The sequence below is a fragment of the Kogia breviceps genome, chromosome 3, assembly GCF_026419965.1.
Source record: "Kogia breviceps isolate mKogBre1 chromosome 3, mKogBre1 haplotype 1, whole genome shotgun sequence".
Classification (NCBI taxonomy): Eukaryota; Metazoa; Chordata; class Mammalia; order Artiodactyla; family Physeteridae; genus Kogia; species Kogia breviceps.
In genome coordinates, this window is record NC_081312.1 from 14,128,333 (window position 1) to 14,138,499 (window position 10,167).

Here is a 10,167-nt window from a genome sequence, read left to right on the forward strand (position 1 = left end):
GTCCCTCAGGTTGAAATTTCCAGAGTGACTTCCTGGCCAGTCCTTATGGCCCAACCGAGAGTCAGAAGCGCCAGTGATCGTGCATCCACATTCCAGGCTGACGGATCCCACAACCGCGGCGTTTGGTGCCAGCCTCCAGGTAAGCGCCACCTCAGGGACCCTGCATAGGACCCACTGCTCACTTTCTTACAGTTATTTGCCCTTTCCGTCCAAAGAAAAAACTGTGAACTCACCTGAGCTGAAGAAACAAGTGTCCCAAAGAGAGGAGATAAGATATCTGGGGAGACAAAACATTTATCTCTAATTCATATTTTTGATAAAGACTACCTAGTAATAATAATCACAACTGACTTATTAAATAACCACCGACAGGAATGTGGCTTAGAAAATGATGCACTGAAAAGGTACCACAAGGCTATACTTTAATGTTCCATAAAATTCAAGAGAAAATTTCCCTGGGCTATTTAATAATATTTATTATGTATCAGTGTTATTTAACCAAACGTAATGGAAAATCAAGATCTACAACTTCAGTACTGGATGACTGGGCAAGTTTACAAACTGCCAATAAGGACAATGACGATGCGTGTCCTTCCTCTTTCCAGATCTCTTAATTTTTTACCTCCTTCAAGTACTCATTGAAGTCTCTCGCCAGGAAACCTCCCCAGTCTGGGACTAGCCAGACAGCTCTCTGGAGCCTGAGGGCTCTCGCTTCCCGTGGAGGGAGGGCAGAGGCCCCCGCAGCTCCAAGCTCATATTTCTGGCACCCAGGTCATCTCTAAGGAGGCCCCACCTTGCACCCACTCAGGCTTTACTTCAGAGAAAACAGAAAGCCATGTCTCTACACCCTGAGAGGAGGCACACAACCCTCATCGCCACCACCGATTATAACAGCCTCACTTGGACAGGACCCATCGGGTGCCAGGCCCTGTTCCTGGTACTTTCCACGTGTTAACTCTCGCTCCCCGCAGCCATTTTCTGTCCGTGGGGGTCTGTTGTTCCCACGTTGTAGATGGGGAGTCTCTCCTTAGCGGGCCGCCCGTGGCCACACAGCTGGGGACAGGTGGGGTCGGGACTTGAACACAGACAGTCTGACTCCAGCACTTCCGCTCTAACCACCAAGCCAACCCTGGAGGTTCAGACTGGGCTCGTTCACTTATGTGATCCGTATTTATTGAGCGCCTCCTGTCTTCCAGACGTGGAGATAAATGCCAGGGTACAAAGATTCTAAAAGAACGAAAAAGTCCTCTAAGCAAGCTCTTACCTTAAAGGGAGAGTTGCACAATCAAGAGAGAAACTGCAACGTGGTGCCACCATTTTGCCCTCACTGCCACTGCTCTTTCTACCTTTCTAAATTTTATCCATTTTTCAAGGCCCATCTGAGGTCCCTCTTCCTCCATGAGACCTTGTAAACAACCTACAGTTATGGCCTTTGCTGGAGTGGTACACCAAACGCTTAAGAGCACGCATTCTGATGCTGGAATGCCTGGATTCAAATCCCAGTTCTACCATCCGCCAGCTCTATGACCCTGGGCAGGCTATTCAACTTCTCTGCAGATCGGTCACCTATCCGAGGAGGACAACTGCAACATCTACTCATAAGGCTGTTTTGAGGATTAAAGGAGATAATCCATATAAAAGCTCCTATCATGTTACCACTCCTCCTTCCATATCTTGGTGCTAATAGCCAGTCTTTATCACTTTATTATATAGAGCAAAACCTTGCACAGTTCTCTATTTCCTGTTTCAATCTCTCTCAAATAAAATGAAACACTGAGATCTATCTTCTATTTCTGCAAAGCACCTAGACATTTACAAAAAGGAAAAATAACTCCTTGTAGAATCAAACTCTTTATAGTATGGAATTAAATATACCAACATTTATACATCACATAAGAGGTAATTATACATTGGATATATAATTAAAACACTATTAACAGTGAACACAATCTATTCTTGAATGTGGGCAAGAAAGGTAATGTGAAATAAGGGTGACAACGTTTATTTTGTGTATCTGCCATGTGAATATACTGTGCCGGGCACTTCATGTGTTATCTCCTTTTGCTGAATCCCCAGTTTAAAGGTGAGTGAACTGATACTTTGAAGAATGTTAGGTCCTTTGTTAATTACCAACACAGCAAGCAGGTGGTGAGGCCCTGTGTCTGGGATTCTAGGGGCCCTGCTGTTCTCTCAAAGGAAACCCTTGTTTCCTCTCTGCATGCAAAGTTTTTGACACCAAGTGCAGCAGGAGGTGGGGGGCGTTCCCACACAGACCGATCCTCCATGGACACCAGCTGCGCGTCCTACAACTGAACTCAATTCTGACACCATCCGCCCGGAGGTGGCATCAGACCCCAAAGCCCCCACCTCACATGCCAGTCACAAGCCCGGACGCCCTGTGCTTCTGACCGACCGGCTATAAATTGGGGGTCGCCGCCATCCCCTACACGAGCTCGATAATTTGCTGCAAGGCCTCACAGAACTCAGAAAAGCACTTTCCTCGCTAGATTACCAGCTTATTATAAACGGATACAACTCAGGAACAGCCAGATGAAGAGATGCACAGGGCGAGGTATGGGGGACAGGGCGCGGCCATGCCCTCTGCCAGGTGTGCCACGGCTGGCTCAGCACCTCCCCATCAGCACCAACCTGGAGGCTCTGTGAACCCTTCCAGTGAGGGGTCTTTTACCGAGGCTTCATTACACAGGCAAGACTGACTAAATCAGTGGCCCTTAGCGGTGAACTCGACCTCCAGCCCCTCTGCCCTCCCCGGAGGTGGAGGTTAGGGCTGAAAGTTCCAGCTTTAACCACCAGGCTGGTTCCCCAGGCAACCAGCAGCCCCCTTCCTAGGGGCTTTCCGAAAGTCATCGCATTAACATACACTCCACTCCGGTGTGGCTGAAAGGGGCTTGTTAGGAACAACAACAGATGTTCCTTTCACCTTTCCTTACCTTGGAGCTATTTCAGGAACCTGGGACAAAAACCAAAACCAAACCCCAACTATAACGGGAGTGAAGACCAAATATCTGTATACATCACAATATCACACAGATACTCCCTGGGGACTAACCACAGCAACCAAAAATCAGGGCACTCTTGTTTTGCTTCTGTACCAGGAACCAAAACCAGGCTTTCAAGCAACGGTTCTCAAACTTGATTGGGCTTGTTAAAGGAGATTGCAGGGCCAAGCTCCCAGAGTCTGGTGCTGGGAATCTGAAGAGGAGGCCGAGAATTTGCATGTTCAACAAGCTTCAGGTGGTGCTGACATTGCTGGTCCAGGGACCAAAGAGAAACACTGCTGTCAAGGGCTGGCTACTTGGTTAATAAAGTATCAGCGGCCGAGTTTAACCTTTAAATTACAAGTTAAGTAATTCTAAGCACTGTGCAAGGGGTGCCAGCAGGGTGACCTACAGGGCTCTAGGAGACACCCGCTGACTTCCTGACCTAAGCAAACAGTCTGCTGTCAAACAAATGCATCTGCTTGTCAAAATGGGTTTGTTTCCCCCTGAGAGAAGTTCAGAGGGTTCTTAGAGATCCCTTCTAGGCTGCCCTCCTGTTTTTCGAGGGGGAGCCCCACAAGTGCAGCTCCCGGACCCCCGGCTTCACTCACCCCTGATGTGGAGGGCTCCCGAGTTATACTTTGGCTTAATTCCGGAGACTCTAGTGAGGTAAAATTGGAAGGGGTCCCCTTTACCCAGCATGTCCCAGATGTCCTGGCCTTGCCCTGACGTTTCAAGCCCATGGCCGGCCGAGAGGCTGTGACGCCCAGCTCCCGGGACAGCACCGTCTCTGGGAGAAGGGAGGCCTTTCTCCTCGTTGACCCCCATGTCCTTAGCCTGCTTCTGCTGTGTCTCCGGTGGCAGCTCATCCTCACTGCTGGAGAGGCACCAGCCCAGGTCTTCCTGGGAACCGCCCTTCTGCCTTTTGGCAGGTGAAGCTTCTGAAACGGAGTCTGTGTTGCTGAATTGCACTGGTGCGATCTTCCTCCTGTGGGCAGCTTTCCGAGCCTCGGAACACGTGTACTTTGGCTCAGTGGCTGCCCCCTGCTCAGCGTGCGGGAGAAAAGAGGTAGATGGCTCGTCCGGTCTTGGCTTTTCCTCCTCACTTTCATCACTACTGGATATCGTCCACTTCCCATAATTGCCTTCCTGAGACATTACACTTCCTCTGGAAATGAAAGGTGGAAATGTCGTTATTTCCCATCCACCAGGCCACCGGCACACTCATTTTCTTGCTCTCAAATTCCGTGTCCTGAGATTCTAGGACACATACAGCACACCTGACACTTAACCAGATGCCAAGACGTGTTGCTAACATCAGCTGCTCTGTGGGTGTTCACGGCACATCACCACAATCTGCCATGAGAACTTGGCAAATAAAGTGATGGCGAAAATCCTGCTCACCTTCTGCTTCTCTCCCTTAGTCTTTCCACCTAGACCTCGTTCTCAAATGCATGAGGAAATGGAGTTGAGCCAAAGTCCAAAACAAAAAGGTCCACTCTTAGCACTGAAGCTTCCAACAGGTGTTTGGGGTTAAGGTCAGTTTAAGGAATTTCAGGAGTAATGCTGACTATGCTCATATTTTTAAGGTCAAATGAGAATTTATCACCTATTCCTCACCCAGGTATGGGAGCCCAAAGGACTTCAGGGACTACTTCTTACTCCCCCAAGATAAGCTACTTACCATAAAGCTTAACAAAATCCTCAAGAGAGTATCAACTGATCAATTCTATATATACATTATCTAGGGATGCTTCCATGAGGACCCAACTGACTTAATGGTTATCTAATCCTAAATCAAACCACGAAAACCTGCAGAGAAAGAACTTGTACTAAAGCAAAACGTTACTTTGTTTTCTAAACCACACAGTTTAACTTCCACTTTCTTGCTCTCAAAAGAGGAAAACAGATGAAACTTTTGCTTTTCTTACCTACAAAATGTCACCAATTCAAGCCTAAAGGGCTATCTAAGTAGATTTCCCGAATAACTAAAGAACAGTTCCTCAGTGTGATTTAAAAAAAAAAAAAAAATACACTTTAGTACAAGGCCCAGAGGAAAATTACAGGACTCAAGAGTCTGCTCTGATTGTGGACACAGTATCTACACGACTGCTCTGGAGCGTAAGCGGGACCTGTTACGAGTGCTGATATAGGACAGACTGCAGCATGACCCCCATTCCTTAAAAAAGGCTAAATTCTGCACTGAAAGACTTGCAAATGAATATACTTTCATGTTTCAAGCTGAAAAGTATATATTTTTTAAGGTATCTATCACTTTGCACAACTTCTCACCTTTTTCAATTAATGACCAAGCCAGATAAGGTTTCTCCTGTAAATTACACATTTCAAGGAGCTTTTCAGCAGAGTGCATCTAGACAACCATTTGACTAGTTGTTCACGGCCCAAGGTCACTATTAAGCCCACCTGGCATGGACAGTGTTTTGCAGCCACAGCTGTAGGGACCACAGATGGATGGAGACACTTGCTCCTGTAATAGTGGGGCCCTAGACTCTGTCTAGGTCTTGTTTTCTAAAAGTTCTCTGTCCTTTCCCTTCCTTCAGCCCACTTCTAGGGGCTGTTTGAACTCTGAGTAGGTTTTTCCCCCTACATTGTTTCTAATCTGATAAGGGTTAAGACACCAGATAATCAAGCTTGTTGGAACTGTATTGTTACAGTTAACAGGATCTGAGAACCAGGTTTTCCCATGAAAGAGGTTAAGACAGACTTACTACTTAACACCTACTTAAACAGCTCAGTTTTTTTTGTTTGTTTTGACTGGTTTTTTAAAACTTAAGTTCCCTTAGTGTTCTAGACTCTGGAGCCTGCTATCACAATTCACTTTGAAGGAGCCATTTTGTTCGTTTGTAACTGAAAAATTATTTAAGAACAAAAGAACCATCTTTGGAAAAACTACCATGCTGTAAGCTCTAGCTTCCATTGAATTCTAAAGCTAGGCACTAAGTAATAGAATCTTCCACTGAGATTCCTCAGGCTGTTCTCCCTAGATTCCTGCCCCATTCTAAAGCAAAGAGAGGGTCTCAGAGTTTTTAGGTGAAAAAAGGGTTCAGCTCCCAGCCTGAGAAAAGGAGCTGTATGCAGATCTTAGAGATCACCACCACGCTGCTTCCCAGATCAATTACATATAAATAAAATGGAATTCAAAAATCCTGAGAACTCTAAAAGGAAAATATTTATTCGTCTTTAGTGACTGTGTGAGCTATTTAGGAGATTTCTAAATTTTTCAGTTTTATTATTATCTACACTTTCTAGAATCACATGTGGGGTGGGGGAGGGGAGGACAACAGAGAATTCCCTCCAAAAAAGGACAAGTGGGTAAAAAATAAAGCTTTGAAAAAGACATTTCCTAGAGAAAAAAAAAAAAAAAGTTTTTGCCTGCTCTATACATGGTTTAAATTTTTGGATCTACTCACAATCCAAAATGTGCCTGAGATTATTTACCAATTAAAGGCAAAAAAAACCTTTGTAATATGCTAATAAAACTGTAACAAATCATTGAGCCTAGCAGGTTACCAGCCTCTCTATGCAGTCAAGGTGCTTAGCCTGTTGAAGAGGAGCTGTTGGTAAACACCAAGATTAACCAGCAACTGATTCTACTTTGGAGGACTGGATCTGGTCTCAGGATCAGAATTTCATTTCTCTCTCACACAGGCCCAGATTCTCTGCATTCTCAGACAGCTTTCATACTCAAGTCATATAGCTTTACAAGGATAGAACCTAAGTGTTTTCCTCCAATTGTTTGTTCACAGTTTGTCTTCCCCGGGCAGTGTCTCCCACAGCACAGGTCTAACACCACACTCTGGGTAAGTGGTGACCCCAGGATCAGAATTACAACACAGGTGGGCTGACTCTGAGGTCTGACATTCAGTGGGTCAGCAAAGTGCAGTATTTCCCAAAGCGGAGGTGACTGGGACCTGACATTAACTAACATTACATTATGAGAGTACCTCCCTTTTCCATTCCAATCCAATGTCTCAGTTTAATCAAGGAGAAAGCTGTTTGTAGAAATGTCTCTATTCCTGCTTTTGAACAAATAACGGACTTTGGGCTCTTCTGCAGGCAGTAACACTTTGGTTTAACATCAACAGAAGGTATCTTATGGCTCCATTACATTTACAATAACTGAAATTTACTTCTTAAAGATAGTGTTTATGTAAAAGTGGATTCAAACGAAGATATTAAGCAAATAGTAGTACAGATGTTGAGAGAGACAAAACTGGGGAGGAAGCAACCGACCACATTACTAAAATTTGGCAAACACTGCATTAAGCTACAATGCCAAGGAGGGTAAAAATCTAAAGAAATTCTACCACCAGATGCCAACTCATAGAGTGTCTATTAGATACTAAAAAAAAAATTTGTGGATGCAGATGGATACTCCTCTTAAAGCTGCTAGCTCCTCCTCTCCCCCTACCATCCCAGACCCAGCTGGGCTATTTCTTTTACGCTTCCAGCTGACCCTTCTTATAGAGCTTGCAGACCATCAGGAGGGCATGGGAGTCAATCTCAACTGAGGCGAGGTGTGGCCAGTAGTGGGCAAATATGACTCCAATTTCAAATCCAGTCATTACTAGGTGGTAAATGTGCACTTAGGCAAGTTACTTAACTGCTGAGCCTCAACTTCCTCCTCTGTAAAATGGGTGTCATACCTACCTCCCAGAGTATGTTCATTTGAAAAATATTTATTGAGCAGCTACTATGTGCCAAGCCGTGGGAATAAGAAGTTAACAACATAGAAACAATTTGTCCTAGAAAAGCTTATATTTCAAGGAGAAAGAAACAGACCGACACAAACAAAAATAAACAAAAAAGCCAAGATATCTTTACAGATATTCATTACATTTTACAGGCATGAGAGAATAACAGGGATGCCCTTACCTTAGACTATCCTGAATTTAATATTTAAGCGAGCTCTGAAGGCTGAAAAGGATCAGCCAGATAAAAGCGGGGGAGGGAAAGAAGAGTATTCCAAGGGAGGGAACCCAACTTGCAAAGACCAGAACAAGGTTGTAGTAACTCCAAAAACAGAAAGACTTGGGTAAGGAAGACAGGTAGGTGGTCCAGGATGAAGGGGGTGGGCAGGAGTAAGTTAAAGATCCTGGATTTTATTCTGAAGTAGGCCCCACTGAAGGGGAGTACCTTTTAATAAGCAGGGGAGTACCTTGGTCCGATCTACTTTTTTAAGATATTACATCCCCTACAACTCTGTATGGAGAATGGTTTGGAGGGAGACAAAAGTCGAAGTGAGGCGGCTCCTGCAGGGACTCTGGCAGCTCATGAAGGTGGTCGAGATGGAGTGAAGTGGGCTGATTCCGGGGTACACTGAGGAAGAAAGGACAACTGCTAACTTTTCTGTGCGCTCACCTTTACTGGGCATATACTCATTTCACGCTCACAACTGTTTCCATTTATGGGAAGACTAAACACAGAGGTTAAGGGCTTGGCACAGAGTAAGCACCCAACATGCTAGCTATCACTAACTCTCCAGACCACCTGCCTACTACGTGGAGAAGCCAGAATAAGAATCCGCGGAGGAGGACCCCTCCAGCGGGACTCTGGTCTCCTCAAGCAGCAGCTGCTCGCGCCCAAAATATTACTGGAGGAAGCCGAGGCCCAGACGGGGACCCTACCTAGTGTCTTTACAAGATGCTCCGCTTCCCTCCGGATCCACCTCCAGCCTCGCGGGGCACTCAAGAATTCGCCGGACGCCGGCTGCCCGCGCTCCAGGCCGGAAGGAGCAAAAGCGCGGGCAACTGCCGAACGCGCACCGGAGGCCCCGGAACCCGCGGCCTCCACTCACCTGACCCCCCGGAACCCGCGGCCTCCACTCACCTGAAGCCCCCAGAAAGCGCAGCCACCTGGGATCCCACCCCGACGCCGCCACTCGCGCATGCGCGCGCTTCAAACCCTCCCTCCGACAGCGCGCGCAGAGTGGCCCTGCCCCTTCCCCTTCCGGGACGCCCGCAGCTGGGTCCTAAAGCCCTCCGGATCATGAGGGGCTGAGGGCGCGCTCCTGCAGGAAAGGGCGGAGAGAAGACCTGGCCGCCTCCAGCTCCCCTCTCACCTCCTGGGCGCGTCTCGTGAAAGCAGGAGAGAGGAAAAGAAATTTCCCTCACTTCTCCCGTAGTTAATTAGCAAAACTCATCCCCTTTGCAGAGGTTCTCATAGCTTCAGACTTCTGGAGCTCGAGGTGTGTGTGTGGCGGGGGCGGGGAGGGGGGGGTATTTTAAAGGCAGAGACAGGACCACCTGAGAGGATCGAGGAAGCTGAGGGCTGAGACTGGTGTCCCGGGAGGAGTTGGTACTCCTGGGGGAGCGGACTGTAAAACCTGCTGTAAAATAAAAGGTTAAACGAGCTACCTTAGACTCAACCTCGAATGCCCGTTTCTTCGTTGAAACAGGCGCGTGTGCCTGTGTGTGTGTGTGTGTGTGTTGCCTTTTTAATCTTACTGATTTGTCAGAAGAGAGAGGTCTGAGATAAACTCCTTTGCAAAGCGGAACCCTTGCCATATTCCTTGCCTTTAATAAGGATGTTTGCTGTGGAATTTGGGCTTAGTGCTGTTGATATTATTCTCAGAGTTTCCTTCACACCAGGCACCTCTCCTAGAGGACTGAATAACTTGGGGGTAAACGTCCTAAGGGCTCACTTAGTTCGTTTATTGCAAGTCTGTTTTGTGCCAGGTACCGTGCACAGTGCTAGGCTTATAGGGAGGACGGAACAGACACTGTAGCTACCCTGGAGGGCTCGATTCCAATGACTTGGTGATCTTAACGGGAGCCCCGGTCTTGTTTTGATTGGTTCCTTTTATGCTTTGTTCACACTCTTTTTGTGCCTCCTATAATGTTTAGCATAGAGCCATTGATCAAAATTATCAAAAGTAATTTACTACAAGGTGTGGGGGCAGAAAATGAAAAGAATCACGCAGGACACGTTGAAAGGGCACCTGGGTGAGCGGGATACACCGCCGCGCGCCAGGAGTTAAAGGACTAGGGGGGCGGAGCCAAGGCTGGGGGCGGGCCTGGAAGCCCCTCCGCCATAGGCTGTTCCAAGGAAACGTTGTTAAACAAAGTCTCTGGCCAATAGAGCTGCGGGGTCAACGCCAGTGGCTCGCAGGCCGTCCAATGGGAGAAGACGTTGGAGGTACCCGGGC

The 10,167-nt window shown here is 47.0% G+C and overlaps 1 protein-coding gene across 10 annotated transcripts in view; it reads right to left on the minus strand.

Annotated features, from left to right (window-relative positions):
• The window catches only part of TDP1 (tyrosyl-DNA phosphodiesterase 1), a 75,652-nt gene extending 66,716 nt beyond the window's left edge, over window positions 1-8,936 (minus strand). For 4 of the 10 annotated variants that reach the window (XR_010839435.1, XM_067027908.1, XM_067027905.1 and 1 more), the window contains exons 1-3: window positions 8,850-8,930; window positions 3,611-4,167; window positions 234-277 (exon numbers count right to left, since the gene is read on the minus strand). Coding sequence is in view for 8 of the 10 variants with exons in the window: in XM_067027908.1 (XP_066884009.1) it covers window positions 234-277; window positions 3,611-4,157 (591 nt within the window). In the remaining 2 variants the exon portion in view is untranslated. Of the gene's footprint in view, window positions 1-233; window positions 278-3,610; window positions 4,168-8,156; window positions 8,340-8,849 lie in introns of all 10 variants that reach the window. The other 6 variants (XM_059059279.2, XM_067027906.1, XM_059059277.2 and 3 more) reach the window with 4 other exon arrangements.
• Window positions 8,937-10,167: the final 1,231 nt, after the last annotated feature.